The sequence below is a fragment of the Elaeis guineensis genome, chromosome 3, assembly GCF_000442705.2.
Source record: "Elaeis guineensis isolate ETL-2024a chromosome 3, EG11, whole genome shotgun sequence".
In the NCBI taxonomy this organism is placed as follows: Eukaryota; Viridiplantae; Streptophyta; class Magnoliopsida; order Arecales; family Arecaceae; genus Elaeis; species Elaeis guineensis.
The window spans coordinates 73,786,604-73,806,428 of record NC_025995.2 but is presented as its reverse complement, the minus strand read 5'-3'; the positions used below and the strand labels follow the sequence as shown (position 1 = coordinate 73,806,428).

The window sequence follows — 19,825 nt, the reverse complement described above, 5'->3', positions numbered from 1 at the left end:
AATTAAAGAATGTCCAAACACTATTTACACCCATCCTTTCATATCTATAAATGGAGAAGCGGACTATTGTTTCCATACATCGAAACAAATACAAGTGAACATAGAGAAGAGAATTGAGAGAGTAAATCAAGTACTGAAATAAGTAAGTTCAAGCACATCCGTTGAGCATTTGAAAAGATATAATTGAGTTAGTCTACATAAAAATGAATTTAGAGAAATTTTTATCAATTTGTTCTGTTGATCTTCATTGTATCAGGACTTGGCTAATTTTGGGTTCAACCATAATTTTTCTTTGTTAAATTGCATTTAAGGGGAATATGCAGTGCTTCGTTGTATCTTGGTAATAAACCATCATCAATTATTTGTATCTAGGTAGGACAAACTCGGTTTTAAAAAGTACCTCCTACATAGCATGTCTTGGACCAAGTAATATATATAACTTATTTTATTTGCTATGCATATTAAAAGATATTTCTTAAACAATCAAAAATAATAATATTAATTAAAAGATTTCCATCATAACATGTTTTCTTTCTATCAATTATCCTGCCTTCTGTGTTCGCATTTCCCATGATGCATGAAACCATACTGTTATCATTTGTTAATTTATGTCTATTATCAATGAAAATATTTTATATAGGATGCAAATGGGTCAGATAAATTGGGTTATGAGTGACTCCGATCCAACTCAATCTCTTGATCGGGTTTTAATGTTGAACCTATATCCAATCCAATTAAAAATCGAGTCGGATCGGATTGGGTCCATAATCAAAAAGTCTGCTCCATTGGATCATTTGGGTTAGATCGAGTCCATATATAATCTGATTTCAATTAAAAATTTTGGAATCTAGCTCGGATCCAAATTCTGATTGGACTTTGTTCGTACGATAAATAACATATGCAAATTATATAAAAAATAAATATTATTTTATTTAATTATTAATTTATAAGTAATTTTTTAAAATTCATGATCAAATTAAGTAAAACTGTATAAAAATTAATAATATTATAAGAGCATTTGAAATTCCAATCTCATTTATTTGTTTATAATTTACATGTTGGATTCAATACTGAATTTGGATCGGGTCGGATCCGAATTTGATAATTCAGATTCGATCCAAAATATTAAATGGATTCAATTTTATAAACCGATCCGACCCCGCGGTTCTTTTAAAACAGATTAAATTGTATCTAAGTTGATCGGTTGGGTCAGGCCATGGGTCGGCCCAACCCATTTGCAGTTTTGTTTGCCATCCGTCTAAAAAAAAAAAAAAAAATTCAAGAAACACGTGGAGTCTCCACAAAAAAAAAAAAAATTGCGTGAGCGTGTCAACTAAATCCATCCTAATTTCCAGTTTTGTTTGCATGCGGCGACGGAAATGTTCTCAATTCATCGTGGATAAAAGCATCACCCACAGGTATAGTTGAAGACACGAAGTCTTTGCAAATAGGAAAACTACAATTGTCATTTTTTCCCCATATATAAATATGTGGCTGCGGAAGCTGCTTCATCCATCCATCCATCAAAGTAGATACTTGTAGAGATTTTATTTGCTGTTGCAAGTGAAGATGGCCAAATCATCCTCCGCCTCCTGCCTCTCCTGCTCCTCTTTATTGTCTTCCCAGGTATACCTCCAACCTCCTCCATCATCTAATCAACCAAATAATCAATAAGATTTCATTGGGGCTCGGCAGCTAAGATGCCTTTCCTTGCCGATTTTGTTGCTTTTTTAGACTTAGAGATCCATTTAGAATCCAGCAGAAGGCCACCGATCAATATTTCCTAGACTGCTTGGATCTTCTGTCTTGTTGTCGGTTATTCTTTTTTTTTCTCCATTTTCTTACTGTTGTTGGCTTCCTTTCTCCGACGATGGCAGTCTTTCCGGTGAGCGATTTGTAAACCCAACGGCGCCGGTGATTTCCGGCGAGTTTGTGTGTGGATGTAGGCATCTTGTTCCGGACCATGTTTCCATTTTTCTAATTTGTTGTTATCCAGATGGAGAAGGCAAGTTGCTTAGCTCGACAGCTTTGCTGGGGACCAACTTTTTGTTTCGTGTTGCCTTTTTTTATTCATTCTTTTAAAGGAAGCTGTGCTTTGCTTGTCAATGTACGCCTAGGAATCTTACCCCACCATGCTAGGCCCAATGCTTTTTTTTATATTTGGTTCACATTTGCTTTTATCCTGATCATTTTCTCAACGATATAGTTTTCTGGATGGTTACTTCTTGCTTCTCCTTCAGAAGATATTAGGCTTAACGCTAATATACCTTTTTTTTTTTTTTTCTTGAAGTCATCCGTTTGGATCACTGATAAAAACTTGTGCAATTTTGCTTATAGTTCGCATAAGTGGCTCAGATAAAACTCTAACATTAACATCTGAAATCACACCTGCACTTATGGTCATCAGTTAACCCTTTTTTTATGTGACTAAAACGATTCATTGAGTCGTTTAACAACAAAGGCATGGTATGCAGGGATTAACGGATCAAACCAGACGGCACTTCAGAAGCATGGTCGTTCTTTGACAGGGACAAAGATGGGGTCATCTATCTACAAGAGACCTACGAAGGTCTTCTTTACTTCTACTGTTTTGTCTTTTCTTTTTCTTTAGGTGTAGCTTATTTTTTCTTTCAATGAACCAATATAGATTTATTTGCTTATTGTTTGTCAGGATTCCGTGCACTTGGGTTCGGTGTTGCCTTCTCTTCCGCGGCCTCCGTCTTAATCAATGGCTTCCTCAGTCCCAAAACCAACGATGTACGCTCTTTTCTCCTCTTGGTCTCGTTCCCACAATATTAGATGCTTAATGCTTAGGACCAGTCCATATGACCACCAGCAATCCTGGAGAAATAAATCCAAGAGCTCGAGCCAAACTTTATCTGGAATTTTCAGCCCATAATACTAGTAACAATTACACATCCCCGGTAGAGCTTGTATCAGCTCTATTAAAATTTCTATGTAACAAAAAACTCAATTAGTTATAGTCCCTAGAAAGATTGAAGTCTTAGAAGATCCCTAAACCACTCTACAACAGAATCTTAGTAACAGAGACTTCTTAGTAGAATCCATAACAGAAGCTTGAATTTTTGCTTGTAATCTGAAAAATAACTCCTAATGAGGCAAATTTACCTTTCTTAAGATTGGCAAATCTCTGAACCTACCAGGAATTAAGGTTGACTGTATTAAGTTTTATTTGTAACAATAATCCATTTTTGACCTTACCAATATTCATATTGAAATTATTTTGAAAATAAATAAAATATAATAACTAAAATAGAGATCTTAAAAGCTAAAATGTTGAAAGCTTGTCGAGTCCATCAATTTGTTAGAGCATGATGAATCACTTTATCATTTCATTTTATGAATTAGGGTTATCTTGCAGAAAGCAGTTATTGCTCCTAAATCTCTCATTCTGTTCAAATTAAAAATAGTCATTATAGGGAAATGAATTAACATGAATTAATTATGGAGAATTTGTACATCAGCTTTTGCACTACTTTACATTTCTTTGTCAATTATAATCAAGCTTTAGGTCCTTTTCGGTTCTTTGGACAAAATTTCCATAATTCATAATTTAAGCAAGAAGCCAAGTCCATATTGTGGATTGATTCCGCAAATCCCATTGGGTGAAATACCTTAATCCTTTTTTTTTTCTTTTTTTTTTATTGTTGTGTATGCAGGGCTCGATATCGTCATTCTCTCTCCCTGTTCTTGTAGACAACATTCAAAAAGGCATACATGGAAGCGACACTGGTGCCTATGACACTGAGGGAAGGTAGCATTAAATATACTGTTTATTACTAGTTTTACTAAAAAAAGAAGCATTCTTTTCTAAGGTTGTATTCAACTGTGGAATAAATTTTGAAGGAGAAAAGTCATTTTAATGGGGCTTATTTTGTGGAATAGAGGATTTTTAAGTTTGGTTGAGAAGATAATTGGAAATGGAATAAAGTGCATCGGGTTTTGGCGATAGATTTGAATTTCATCACTTACAATTACCCTCCCAATTTTGGTTGGATAAAAAAATGAATAAAAAAAAAGGATAATCAGAGAGGATAAGACAACCATCATAGCAATTCCACCCCCTGGTGTAATGACCAATTTCCTCTGACCAGGGAATAAAATGCCTGTTATAGGATAGTTTATTTGTGACACAAATAGTTGTTTGGATGGAATAGAGCAGAGTAAGTCTCTTATTCCATCCCTGCTCCACCTTTCCAACAAAGAAGGATTATATGGACAACTATAGAATTATAGTAATTATTAGTTTCTTTGTTGATGCACAAACTGATTCTATCAAAATGTTGGAGTTATCTATTCACAATGCAAGCCGCCAAGTATATGTAGATCTATGGAATGTGAACATTGCATATGTGAATTTCTATTAATGTAGATGTCTACCTTTTGTTTTTATTCATTTTACTCCAAACTGAATCCAGAAAATAAAAGTATATATAACTTCATGTGAAACCATATGAAAAGCTGTTAGATAAAGGGATTTGGAGCTAAACCATAGAAAAATTATGAGAGCATTCTGTACATAGGATGTCTTCGATCTAGTTATTATTCTATTAGCTAACAGAAGCTTGGATATGGGATATTTGCAAATCAAGGGAAAGCTTTCTTACAAACTTCAACTCCTTGAAAAGAATAGATCTCAACCACTAGCACAAATTTGTTTCCTTGGTAATAAATCCAATAAATAAACGAGGTGATTAACTTTAAGGAAAAACATCCAACAAAATTGCTCTTGGGGAAGCACCTCATTTTCCTAGTTCTGTGTTTTTGATTTTCACCTTAGCCTCTTCTTCAAGTTCTTTTTCTTAAGAATTGACCTCTTCCTTCATAATCTTTTGAACGGATATACCTTGGCTTGTTTTCACTATTAAGAAGTGGTGTTTCCTCAAAACAATTAATAAATAGCCTCTTTGTTTTCATGGTGCCAACAAAACTGGAAATCCATTTGGAGCTTTTGCAGATGGTGAAAGCAAATCTAATAAGTTAAAATGTGAGAGGAAACGAGTGCTAACCCCTGTCCTATTTGGATATAAACTTGAGCTAAGTAATGTATATATGTAGAGGTCACCAATCTACAACACAGCTAGAATTTTTGCAAGGCACTACTTGATAGCCCATCTTGATTATCTTTGAACAGACCGAACCAAAGGGGTTTTAATCAAACTCTAGTGCCAACTAAAATTGGACAAACATTCCATGACTCCCCATTTTCTTCAACTGGAAATGTCGCTTTTCACTTGATCTTGCAGTTAATTGGCAGACTATCTCCTCAATTTTAAGTGTGAAACAATTGCAAGATCTTTCTTGATAAGGAGCCTGAGCTTCGAGGTGCTGAAGATTTATTTGCATATATTATTCATGCAAAAGAAACCTTTTTTCGAAAAAGAAAAAGAAAAAAGTGTCTTGGTTTATTGAACTTATATTTAGTACCATACCCAAGAAGACACCAAAAATTTTAAGAAAATGAATAGGGAATTTTGGCACTGATAACCACCAAACCTTTCAGAGAAAACACAAAAAGAAGATTAGACCATGAGTTATTCATGCAGAAAGTGGACAGCTAACATTTTTAATAATGTAGTTAGAAAACAGAAGCTAACACCTTGATTGGACAACTAGTCATTTTATTTTATTTTATTTTGAGGGAAAACTAGTGTTGATTTGTGCAATTTCCTAAATTCTGAAAAGGAAAGAAAAGAAAAGCAAGTGCCCATTTTTAAAGCATACATGATACAATTTGGAACTGAGAAGTAATAAGAAGCTAGTTGTTCTAATTTGATTATTGTTTGTTAAGGAAAAATAACTGATTTCATTATTTGTTGATCACCTTATATAAAGTGTTCCGTTAGTGAGGTGATTCCTTGTGAAAAGTGTATGTAAAGTGTATGTGTTGGAGTGTTTTTCCAGTTAATGAAGTTTATGTCCTTTCAATTGATACAAGATTTTGAGATCATTCTCCTAAGCATCAATTGACATGATCATTATCTTGGTGCCTCATTTCATTTTATCGAAGTGCTAAACAACTGTGTCTGTAAGTTTTGTTAACTCTTTTTTTTAAATATAAACTACATGATCCTTGAATTATCATCAATTTTTGCATACATATTCTCAAAATGGACTAGCTATATGCCAATGGTTCTAATTTTTTAATGTAAATACTAATTAAACAAATTAGATGCTAACTAAAATATGTCTAGCACATGGTTTATGTTTTCAACATGAATCATTTTAGGCAGTTCATGGAATAATATATAATTCACAAGGTTTATGCCTAAAATAGATTTGGGCATAGATAAAATAATTATAGAGATTAAAGTGTACAAGAAGAATATATATGTATTAGAAACCTTAATAGTAATATGAGTAAAGATTGAGTTGACTTTTTTAGAGAATATTCATTAATGGCAACATGATTCTCTTGTTCAAGAAGTCAATTCATCGCAAACACCTAACCTTTTCACATTGAACAATATGTTCTCAGCGTAAAAGTTCTTTTGGATTTGCCGACTTACTTTCAGTAAAGGTCCTCCTTGGGTTATTCAGATGACTCCTTAGCAAGTATTGCAATATTTGAAGCCATGTATACAACTCATTTCAGGCTAGAAAATACCGGAGCTTTCTTTTCTGAGTAAGAAACATCGAATTACTATAAGAATTGTTATTGTCATTGCATAATTAATAAAGAATCTACTGTGTCAGAAAACTTTTGGCCAACTTAATATATATGAGTCCTAGCTCAATGCAATAAATTATAAATGAGCTTTGGTTAACATCCACGTGATCTAAATTAGTAACAAGTCAAACTTTTGCATAAAAAGGGTTGCGCTCTTATTCCCTTTCGTTTTATGTTAATAATTCTAAATTGATAATTTATATATAATTATTGGTTATGGTTGTGAAGGTTATCCATCTTCCAATCCAATCTTTTCCTCAGATTATGATCAAGCGCTCACCGACGACTCATCAAGTCTATCCTAGAGAGCCAAATGTCAAGGCCAAATGACCTCATGCATTGGCTTCTGTCTGAACTCTGACTTGGACGACTACTGATTTCAAGGTTGGGATCCAATCGACAATAGAAAATGAGACCCAATGACTTGCACAGGCGTTGACATATCCAAAGTAAAGCCTCAGCTTTACACCGACCTCAAGCCGCCAATCTACTCAGCCATGTGGGCGATTTTCGGAATCTTCCAATAGCTTTCAAAATATGGGTATGATCCACAGCTGACATCCATGAGTAACGACCCTAATTCATGGATTAGTGGGTGAATTATCTATCCTAATGGTCTCTCAAATTGAGGTCTAGCAACTAAGAGATTAGGGGCTGAACGACCTATCAGGTTCAGCATGACAACATACAACTCCACCTCTACATAAAGAGGTAACAAAGGGACCCTTAAGTAAGCTCAATTTTAAAGAATGTCCGGTATGCTCTTACTCCCTCTTCCTTTCACACTCTTTTTTTTACTATTTTCAAGCTCCGACTAACTTAAGTATCAAAGAATCCTCTATTGGAGAAATCCTGGTGAGAACGGACTTCTCTTGTAGATTCCCACTTTGACATCTCGATCCCCGAATATCCTCCATCCTCAACTACATCAGTATCGAATCGAAGTTTTGCAGTAATAGATTGGTACTAAAAAGAAGGCCAAGCCTACTCAAAGAGAAAAGAGAAGATCTAAAGAACGAGAGTGCACAACTCTGCAACCTCCCCCTGTTATGGTGGATCTGCACTGTACAATATCCTTATCTAGTAGATCCAAGCATTGGCTAATGTCGTGCCGTGGCTCCAGCAGGTGACGAAGTGGCGTCCCTCCTCGAAGCCAGCAACTCAGATAGCTCTTCTCGGCACAGCCATTGATCTTGCCCTAAAGCCCAAGATCAGCCCCCTGGTGAGCCCTCCACTCCACTCCCGCTTTTGCTCCCTATCGGTCACCTTCCCATTGGAGCCTGAGGAAGGAAGACCAACAACGGTGGCTTCCCACATCCTGCAGTAAAAACTCAGCACCAAGTTACCTCACAGATCGGAAAGCCTTGTTAGAAAGAAGATCTTGAGTAAAAAGTTCAGGACATCAAGTGCCATCTTGATGAGATCTAGAACGGAAGTCACCAGAATGATGAGAAGAACATCAACCGATCCATGGCTAGTGTCATCAATATGATCTCTGACTTTACAGGTGGTAGGGAGGCAAAAGATCGAGCAAAAGAGATGAAGAGAGTGCATGAGGAACATTATTGATCTTCGAGGAGCTTAGACTCCTATGATGATGCTGTCGTCGTATCAATGATGATAGCATATTGAAGGCTTCAACGCAACCTCCATTCCTCGGATATGAAATGTCAAGAACCTGAAGATGCTTTATCAATAAGTTGTGTGTCCATTGTTATATTAATAAAAATTTAGCTTTTATATTCATGTTTCTTGTTAAAGCGACCAAGTGAAAAGTTTGACTAAAGTCGGCCGTATCCAACCACAAATGAAATCATCAGAAGTAATCAAAGACATCTCAAGAAGACATCCAAAACATATGCTCGAGAAATCGGATCAAGCCTCACCCTCGACATGGCCACCTGACACTCCTCGACCATAGACGAGTCAAGTGAAGGCCGAGGATGATGATGAGGGGGCTAACCTTATGAGGACCCCTCATCACTATCTAGTGCTCCTGTTCATGGATGAGTTGAGTAGGAGGTCGAGGACAACGATGAAGAGACTAACCTCCGAAGACTCCTCGACATGATAACCTAGTGCTCCTCATCCATGGACGAGTCGAGCGAAGGTCGATAATGATGATGATAGGACTAACCTTTGGAATCCCTCGATATGGCCACCTAGTGCTCCTCATCTATGAATGAGTTGAGCAGAGGCCACTGCCGTCGATGGGGCTAACCCTCCGGAGACTCCTCAACATGGCTCTCTGGCGCTCCTCATCCACAGATGAGTCGAGCAAAGGCCTAAGATGATGATATTGACTTGGCAACATTTACTGTCAAGGATCAACTTCTGAACTTCTTCAGATATTTGCTTCTAATATGCCTCGATATTTCGCTTCTAATATGCTTTAGATATTTGGCTTTTAATCTATTTCGAATATTTCGATTTCTAACCTATTTAGAATATTTCAACTTTTGATAGACTACTTTTATTGGAAGCAGTGAAACCACTTCAGACTCGGAAGTGGGGAGCAAGTGTTGTGGAGATTATCCACCTTCCAATCCAACCTTCTCCTCAAATTATGTTCAAGCACTCACCATAACTCATCAAGACTACCATGAAGAGCCAAAAAGCCAAGGCCAAACGACCTCATGCCATCGACTTCTGCTCGAACTCCGATTCGGACGACTATTGACTCCATGATCGAGATCCAACTGATGATAGGAAACGGGGCCAAATGACCTACTGTGCCTGACACAAGTTTGACTTTGCACCGACCTCAAGCCAGCTGCCTACTCAGCCATGTGGATGATTTTAGAATCTTTCAATAGTTTTTAGAACATGGGTACGATCCATAGTTGACATCCATGACTAGCAATCCTAATTCATGGGTTAGTAGACGGATTTTCTATCCTAATGGCCTAGCAACCTAAGGATTAGGGGCCAAATGGCCTACCAAGTTCCGACGTAACAACATACAGCTCCATTTCTAATAAATAGATAACAAAGGAATCCTCAGTAAGCTCAATTCTAGAGAACGCCAATATGCTCTCAGTCTCTCTCCCTTTTATATCTCTTTTTTTTTTTGTAGGAATCCTTTTACACTTTCTTTCCTCTACTATTTTCAAGCTCTGCTGACTTAAGCATCGGAGGGTTCCCTACTAGAGAAATCCAATGAAAGTGGACTTCTCTTGCAGGTTCCCTCTTTGACATTTTAGTCTCGAATGGCATCAACCCTCCATCACATTAGTATTGAACTAGAGTCTTGCAGCAACAGTTAAAATAGTAATTTCTAAAATAACCAATATCGTTATTTGTACATTAAAAAACTTTTAGTATTATAGTTTTTTTAAATTTGTGGAAGTCACACACATATACATATACATATAGTATCAAGCCGAGCTGGGTTAGGTATTTAGGTGTAAAAATCATTGGCCTAAGCTTGGCCTGAGTTTAAATCAGGCCTAAAGTTTAGGACCCAATCACAACCCAACCCATAGAAACACTGGCCCAACATTGTCATGATATGGGCTGGGTCAAGCAGGCCATGGGCAGTTTTCTAAGTGGATCCAGAACTCAGGGTACTTGTTATTAGTTTTCTTTCATTCAAATAATTTTCTACATGTCTTTTCTTCATAAATAGGCTGCATTCGTGCTCATCCCTCTTCTTCCATGCTAATGTTAAAGAAACCAAAGGAGAAAAGAATTACTCTGAACTTCCTGTTCCTTGTTCTCCTCCTTTACAATTACTACGATGCTATCACATCTTGATATTCTCATGGTGCTTGGCATTCTTCATTTTTGTCGGAACCTCATCAAGTTCTTCGAATCTTAGGTTGCTTCTAGTATTACAGAAGACTTGTTTGATGGATAGCAGCAAGTGATCCGATTTTGCTCAATAAGTTGATATACATGTAGTGATAATCCAAAATGAAAAAGACACCCATTAATGATAACATATTCTTTGTTTGTTTGAGGATCATTTCATTCTCTACAGGTCCTTGTTCTTTTTCTTTTCTTCATTTATTTTCTGGTCTTTGATATAGTTTATATAGAGACCTATAGGAAAAGTTTTGTTATTGCTTCCCTATAATTCGTGATTCAATGGCTTTCTTACTCTGAGGAAGATGAGTACAGATTCCAGCAACGAAGGGACATCCCACTATTTTGATTCTTAATTTTCAATAAAATTTTACCCAATTAGTTTCGCATATTTGTGATTCTCTATTACAATTTACGGGTTTAGTCAACATTTCAGTATAATTGGTCTTTGAGTTGATGTGTTCATATGTTAAGATTCCACTATTAGTTTCGCATATTCACGATTCTCTATCATTATTAGAATATTACATCAGGTAAATTTATTTGCTCATAACATTAGTTTAGGTTATAAAGAAATTTGTTTCAATTTTCATATTATCTTGCAATTAATTACGAAACTTCACTAGCAAATTAACCTATTTGCCCAACATATTAATTGGATTATCTATTAGCAGTTTCACTTTAGTTTATTCTGTCATACTTCAAGACCACAGCATGATGTTCTGTTCTATGACTCATCCTCAAAACTAGCATAATCAATCTTGTTATCTCTTTTACCAAAACATCTGGAGAAGTGAGAATTATTTTTCTTTATCTCAAATTATTGATGAGACATAATATATATAATTTGCAGGTTTGTTTCTGAAAAGTTCGAGGAGATTTTTCAGAAGCATGCACACACTAACCCTAATGCACTAACATCTGATGAGTTGAATGAGATGCTTGAAGCGAATCAACAACCTAATGACTTCCAAGGACGGTGGGTTTCTTGAATTAATAGAAGCTCTGAATATAGGAGGTTCATTACTGTAGAATTTTAGTCACATCATAAGCAAATATTGGTCATTTTCATTAGTCCAATATCCATTCTCACTTTGCAATTTGTTGCAGGGTTGCTAGCCACTCAGAATGGGATTCTTTATTCTCTCTCGCTAAGGATAACAATGGATTGCTTCAAAGGGACACCATAAGATCTGTCTATGATGGAAGCCTGTTTTATAAATTGGAGGGGGAGAAAAAAGTCTCTCAAATGAAAGCATGGTGGTGATAGCTAAAATGGATTGTAGCTTATTAATGTCAGTGGACTTATTGCTTGAAATATTATTTCCGAATGTTGATCATGTAGGCTAAAAAATTGTTCCTAATGTTCACAATTTCATAATTCTCTTGGTCACTCTCTTCCCCTAGCATGACCAGCTCTTCTATGCGATAGCAGTGATTGAGGATTTAGTTTGTCTAAAGCCAGGCAGGATTGGGCTTGAGCTCGTAGATTTAGATTTGGTGTTCATATTGAGTGATGATGTAGCTTGAACTCTACTTACTCACCTGATATTAGATAGCTTCTTAATGCCCAAACCTCCAGTTTTAGAACTGCAAACCCCTTCCCAAGAAATTATGCTTTGTAAATTTGAAAGTTCAAGTATGATGATCTGATCGGAGAGAAGGAAGATTTTCTAATTGGAAAGAAGGAAGATTTTTTTCAACTCACTCAACTCGAATCTCATAAAAAACAAGGTTGAAAAAGAGAAGAATTTTTAAAAGTAAGAATCAAGTTTCTTTTCTTTCTCTTTTTATTTTTTTATTTTTATTTTTTTATTGATTAAAAGCAAGATATATATTATCTATTTATAATAATGAAATTCGTCCTTATACAAATTAGGTCGGATACCTCTTCTAATTCTAATAGGATTTTTTACTTAAAATAGATGTGTCTAGTAAAAATAATTTAGAAAATATTAAAATTTTTTAGAAGGTAGATTTAATTTTTATTTTAACTTTGTTTTCTATTGTTTCATCGGATTATTTTCAGATTGGAAGCATAAAAGCTATGCTCGATTGAAGTCTTATCTAAAAGAAAATATTTTGGATTAATTGATCTATTTTGGCATCAAGATGAAGAAATTTTTGACTGATTGCTAGAGGCACTACCTTTTTATGGGATGGTGTCGTATCGTAGATCTTAAAAAGATATCCAATTTTTTTAAAAAAAAGATTATCAAGATTAAACATCAAATGATCAAGTTATGGTCTCCAAAAGTTTGGCTTGTGATGACTTTTCAATGAAGCAGATCTTGCTTCTGAATTATATCCATCCTATCTATAGTAATCAAAATGGTCCACATCAAGTTTAATGATCCTTCTAGAATATGGCTCTCTCTGTTTAGGGGATTTAGCTTCCGCTAAATCAGAACTGAATATGGCGAGATGCCTTCTTCCTTACCTCTTTGTTGAATGACTTGACTTTATTCGAAGATAGTTTTTGGCCTTGATCTTCTTTTCTCCTAGGTTTTGGCGAACCACTAGATCTGCTCCTGCATCTTGACTTTGTGGTAGGGATCTTTTTTTCTATCCTTCCTCATTGTCGATGATGTCTATGGCAACTTTTCTTCAATCTCGATCTCATTTGATCAGTCGATGGAATCACAGAATGAGAGCTTAGCTAATCATGAGTGGTATTGATTTCTCAGACCATCATCACGAGCTTGCTGCAGGCATTAACAAGGTGCTTTGCCCGGATAGTAGTTGTAAGGTCTATGTTTCTTTGTGACTTGGAAGTATTGATCATAAGTTCTTTTCTATCCTTAATGAGATGATACTTCCTCTGCTATCTATAGAAGACTACATCTCGATCCCAAAAATATAAGGTTCCTAGGATAACCTAGCAAACATTCAATGAAACTACTTCACAAGTTACGTCATCAATATATTTCTCAATGATGGTGAACTTGAAGGTGCACTACTTGGTGATCTTCAATTCAATAACCTTTTGAATCCAATCGAGAGGTTAAGGATGTGGATGAGGCTTGATCAGCAATCCCAACTTTTGACTAGATTTTTAGAGATGAGATTCTTTTGACTTTTAAGATCTACAATAGCCTTGATGATGCTCTGCTTTACTTAGATCTTCAAACCAAAAAAATTTCTCACACGCCTCTAAATCTATGTTAGTTGTTGTTTCGAGATTTCTCACTATCAAACTCGATTGGAGTCTGCTTGTTCAAGTTCGAGCAGCTCCTCAACCTCCATAGCATTGAGGACCACCTTCCCCTTCTTCTTAAAATCATCATCCTTCAGTTTCAATTCAGGGTAATGTTTCTAACACTTATCCTTGATGTGTTCGTGATGGTTGCAATGATCATAACAATTTTTTTGAATTGTATTGGCCTACTTCTTACCTGGTTCCCCCTTTTGGCTTGATTTACCACTGTCTCTCTCAGATTTATCTCCCTTTTTGCCTTCCCTAAGCCACTTCTCCTCAATCCCGATGGCCTTCATGTTAGCTTTGTCGATATCTTCAACTTTGAAAAGCTTCAACTCTTTTCAGATGTTCTCATCGAGATCTCAAATATACTTCATGAAAACTACATGATTGTCAATGGAGATTCCAAGGGAGATCACTTGCTTGTGCAACTTGGTGGCATAGTCCTGGAGAGATTGATCATATTTCTGCCGCAGGTACTATCACTTAATCTACTGATCTTCTTCATGGCCAATTAGGTAAAACTGCTTCTGATTAGGCCATTGAATTTGCTTGATGTCAAATTAGAAACATTGTTATTTCTTATGTATGAATTCCATCATGTAAGAGCATGGCTAGAAAGTTTGAGATGAGCAAAAGCTATATTTTGGATTTTAGAGTATCCATAGATAGTAAAGTATGTCTCTAACTAGTTTAGCCAATTATCTACCTTTTCTGTATCAATAATCTTGTTGTATACGGAGATCTCAATTCGAGCTTTAACTTTAAATGGCTGAAAGATAGATTTTTCATACTCTTAGGTTATTCATCCTTCTCACTAGCTAGAGGATCTTCTTCTCCAAATATTCGAGATAATTTCGCAATCAGAGTTATTGGCACTTGTGCTTATATTAAAGGTATCACCAATCTGGAGATGATCTCGGTCAGTTGGATAAGCATCTTCTTTAGTTGTATGAGATATTCTTTCATCTCATCATCCATTAAGGAAGAACTAGCAGTCATACTCATCTTGATCCTTTGATGTACTTGAAGCATAGATAATACTTCTCCTGATTGATTGTATTGCTCATACATTTGAAGAGAAGGAAACAGTTTCCCTCCAGAATGCCCAGGTTGCATCTAAATTTTTTTCTAATGTTCTACTTATTTAAGGATCAAATTTTATCTGAATCGCAGCGAAACTAGGGATCAAATCCTAAATTATCTGATATAAATTTTCGTAGAGGTTTGGATATGTAGATCCTCTACTTTGCATGCACGTCAGATGCCACAGGAAAGCAAGATGACTCCAATCCAATTAGTTTCACAACTCAATCAATCGAAGGATGAGATGTAATGATGTGACACCTCACACTAGCAGGTAGGATGCCCAAGAAGGATTCATGCCCAAGGAGAGGAGGTGGCAACAAAGGGAGAGATGTAGAAGATGAAGGACCTCTCTCTTCACATGTCTGTCTCTCTATCTTTTTCTCTTCTCTCTTCTATAGGTAGAGACCTTCTCTATTTATAGATGATTCTCATGACCCAATGAGAGGACTCTTTATTCAAATTTGATTTGAATTGATCCAATACTCATGAAAGGACTCCTACATGAGATATAATTACCATCACTTATGACATCCACTTTGCACCCACTTCCACACCCACTTGAGATGCCCCAAATAAGTACCAAACTAATTTTTAGTCATGCTTCATGAGTGGGTATTCTCAGTGTAAGTAAGAATACTCATATCTCATCCAAAATAGGTTCGATTTGAAGCCGGTTCGAAATAATTTCGAAAGACTGTCAATCCTAAACTCTTTAGGACTTTTATACCAAGTCTAACTTAGATTTTAGATCTATTTAAGTCTAATTAATTTAGATCTAATCTAAAATTAATTAGTACTTAAATTCAATCATTCATATGTTTCATGGATCATAAATAAAAATTGTTCATCTCTGAAATTGAACCTGAATCTCATGTATAGTGCTAGCTAGACATAGTCAACTCTTCAATCCCGTTTGACCCATAACTCAATTCTCAATCAAGTTAGCTTATATGTTCAATCAAATCAAGTACTTCCAGATTAGACATATAAACATAGGTCAATTTTTTTCTACTTTGTCTGACTTATGTGCGTGACTCCATAGGTTCAAACACTAAGCCGGTAGCATAGGAACTAATTTTTGCACTAATCAAGATACCATCTAGCAATGATTCCTGATGTCCAGATAGGTCAAATTATCGCAACAAATATTTCAGAATTCATACTTATGGTTATTGCATAATTCATCCTTTTGACCTTAGATGCTCTAGGATGGTCTCAGGTTAACTGTCAACCGAGATTGCTTCATCCACATTGTATTTCAACCTTTCAAATCTATCTCATGGATTATCCTGATTAAGATTTTACTAAATTAAAATACAGCGATATATTAACTCTAATAATCCGAAGGGATCAATCTATCTTGATCCACATACAGACTTCGCAAGTACCTGACTATACCAGTAGCCTTCCGTCACTGCATTAAAAATTTAGATAGTTCGGCACCAAAGTACAGTGAGTTACTTACAAGTCACTATGGTGACCTCAGATCTGAAGGATATTTATATCCATGTGTTTTACGAGCAGCTCTTGATAGCAGAACGCTTAGCAGATGAGTCACTTGTTTAGTGATGATGTACCCTTACATCTCACCTGTATGCCATATCAGTGTCACCACACTCCTTGGTTAAGAGGACAATCAACCCATATGGCACACAACGACTTTCACTCGATAAACGTCATCGTCCCGTAATGACGTATCATTTGATCGTGAACTTGTTTAAGAACTATATGATAAATCTTCTCTTTATTGTACACAGCATAGTTCTAGGGACTTCATCACAATACAAGAGTTCAAGGAAGATGTCACTTTGTAATGAAAAATATCAAAATAACTATGATTCAATAATCAATAATTCATATATAAGGATGAACTCAATCGTCACACGATTAGTTTTAGGACATAATTTTCAACAACTCCTACTTAGACTAAAGCCAATCGGGGCAGTATCTTATTCCCATCTTCCATTTGAAGTCATCGAACTCTTTGATCCCAAGAGCTTTAGTGAAGGGGTTGGCTAGGTTCTCCTTTTTGTCGATCTTTTGAAGCTCGACGTCACCTCGGTTCATGATCTCTCGCACTAGGTAATAGCGGTGCAGAACATATTTAGTGCGATGGTGTGACTTAGGTTCTTTCGCCTGAGCTATGGCACTGGAGCTGTCACAATACAGCAGGATAGGACCATCAATGGAAGGTACAATTCTCAGCTCGATAATAAACTTTCGCAACTACATCACCTCCTTTGCAGCATCCGATGCAGCAATGTATTCCGCTTCGCATACAGAATCGGCCACAGTATGTTGCTTGAAATTTTTTCAGCAAACAGCTCCTCCATTCAAGGTAAATACATAGTTCTGACACGCTTCTGCTATCATCACAATTTGACTGAAAACTAAAATCAGTATATCCCACAAGTTTCACATCAGAGTCTCCATAGATAAGCCATGGGTCTTTAGTATTTCTCAAATACTTAAGAATTACTTTTACAATCTTCCAATGCTTCTCACCTGGATCTGACTGGTACCTACTCACTGCCCCTAGTGAATAGGCCATATTCGGCTTTATACATATCATAGCGTACATGATAGATCCCACTGTCGAAGCATATGGTATTCTACTCATGCGCTCTCTCTCCTTAGGAGTTGTCGGATAATCCTTCTTGAAAAGAATAATTCTATGGCCTATCGAAAGATAGCTTTTCTTGAAATTATCCATGTTGAACCGCTTCAACAAAGTGTCAATGTACGTGGATTGGGACAATCCAAGCAACATTCTAGATCTATTCCTATAGATCTTCATCCCTAGGATGTAGGATGCTTCTCCCAAGTCCTTCATGGAGAACTGTGATGATAACCATAGCTTCACACTCTGTAAAGTTGGGATGTCATTTTTTAGTAACAGTATGTCATCCACATACAGCTCAAGAAAAATAACCACAGAATCGGAAGTCCATTTGTAGACGTAAGGCTCTTCTCCATTCCTAACGAAGCCATATATTTTGATTACTTTATCAAAATGCATGTTCCAACTCCTCGATGCCTGCTTAAGTCCATAAATTGACCTTTCAACTTGCACATTTTTGACTCATCTATTGATGTGAACCCTTCAGGTTGTATCATATATACCTCTTCTTCCAGCTCTCTATTAAGAAAAGCAGTTTTGACATCTATCTGCCAGATCTCATAATCTAAGTGTGCAGCGATAGCAAGCATAATCCAGATGGACTTGAGCATTGCCACAGAGAGAACATCTTGTCATAGTCAATACATAATGCTGACGGTAATCTTTAGCAACTAGACAGACTTTATAGGTCTCTACCTTTCGTCCGCTCTTCTTTTTTTCTTGAAAATCTATTTATACCCTATGAGTTTTATCTCTTCGGGCGGATCAACTAGTGTCCAGACACTATTGATCTCCATGGACTCCATCTCGAACTTCATGGCGTCAAGCCATTTTTGAGAGTCGGGCCATTGCATGGCCTCCATATAGGTGATCGGATCCTCATCATTCTCATCAAGTTCAATAGGATCACCATCCTAGATCAGAAAATTATAGTATCTGTCTGGCTGATGCGATACTCTACCGGATCTCCTTAATAGTACCTCTACTGGCTCTGGATTCGATTCACCAATCGAATCTAATTTTTTATGTGTCGGTCCTTCCACCTCATGAACTTCATCAAGTTCAATTTTACAGGCATTAGCTCTTTCACCAAGAAACTCTTTTTCAAAAAGATTGCCCGACTGCTGACAAACACCTTTTGTTTTGCAGCAAGGTAGAAGTAGTATCCTTTAGTTTTTTTTGGATACCCTATGAACAAGCATCTATCGTACTTCAATCCAAGCTTATCTGTCTTTAAATGCTTGACATAAGTTGGACACCCCCAGACTCTAAGATGTGAGAGTACTGGCTTACGCCCAATCCATATCTCATATGGAGTTTTATCGATAGACTTACTAGGTACCTTATTCAAAATATAGTAGGTAGTCTCTAGAGCATATCTCAAAAGGATATTGACAGACTGAAAAAGCTCATCATAGATCAGACCATGTCCAACAAGGTTCAATTCTTCCTTTCGAACACACCATTATGTTGTGGTGTTTCAAGAGGAATCCATTGTGAGAGAATCCCATTCTCTTCCAGATATGTCAGAAAGTCACAGGTGAGGTATTCACCTCCTCGATCTGATTGAAGGATTTTAATACTCTTTCCAGTTTGTTTCTTTACTTCAGCACAAAATCGTTTGAACATTTCAAATGATTCTGACTTATACTTCATAAGATAGGCATACCCATATCTCGATAGGTCGTCTGTAAATGTAATAAAATAGTAGTATCCTCCTCTGCCACTTATGTTCATAGGCCCACATACATCAGTATGTATTAGACCTAGGACATCATTGGCTCTTTCACCTTTTTCTTTAAAAGGTGACTTAGTCATCTTATCAAGTAGACAAGATTCACAGGTAGGCAATGATTCACAATCATCTATCTCAAGGACACATTCCTTGATCAACCTGTCAATCTTATTCTTATTCACATGACCAAGCCTACAATGTCAAAGTAGGATTCGCTGATATTATCTATTTTGGGATATTTACTAGGTGTGTACATTACACTAACAGGCCATGATATTATATATATGCTATGTTTTAATTATCCATACATAATTATAGTATCATTCATAATGATATCACAAAAATCATCCTTTATTATAAACTTGTAACCAAGTTTGGCCAAAAGACCTACAGAGATGACATTTATTATAAAGGAGGGACAATAATGACAATCATTTAACATGACACTACTGGACTCGAAGACAAACTGTAAAGTTTTCAAGATCAGAACTGGAACAAGGCTTCCATTTCCAACGTTAAGGAACCGCTCATCCTCTCAAAATTTTCTACTTACCTGCAGTTCCTACAATGAATTGCATATATTAATAGGACTTTCGGTATCCAATACCCAGGTAGTAGTATTACAAATAGAGATATTACAAGGTGTTATCATATAAATACCTTGTGAAGCAACCACTTACCTCT

General features: G+C 36.3%; 1 protein-coding gene across 1 annotated transcript; it reads left to right on the top strand.

The window, feature by feature from the left end:
• The first annotated feature begins 1,685 nt into the window (after window positions 1–1,685).
• Window positions 1,686–11,879, top strand: LOC105035647 (probable peroxygenase 5). The gene is given in 7 exon segments (XM_073253811.1): window positions 1,686–1,815; window positions 2,475–2,510; window positions 2,513–2,569; window positions 2,672–2,757; window positions 3,681–3,775; window positions 11,352–11,477; window positions 11,609–11,879. Coding segments are annotated over 7 exon segments (672 nt in total). The 5' UTR covers window positions 1,686–1,700; the 3' UTR covers window positions 11,766–11,879.
• Window positions 11,880–19,825: the final 7,946 nt, after the last annotated feature.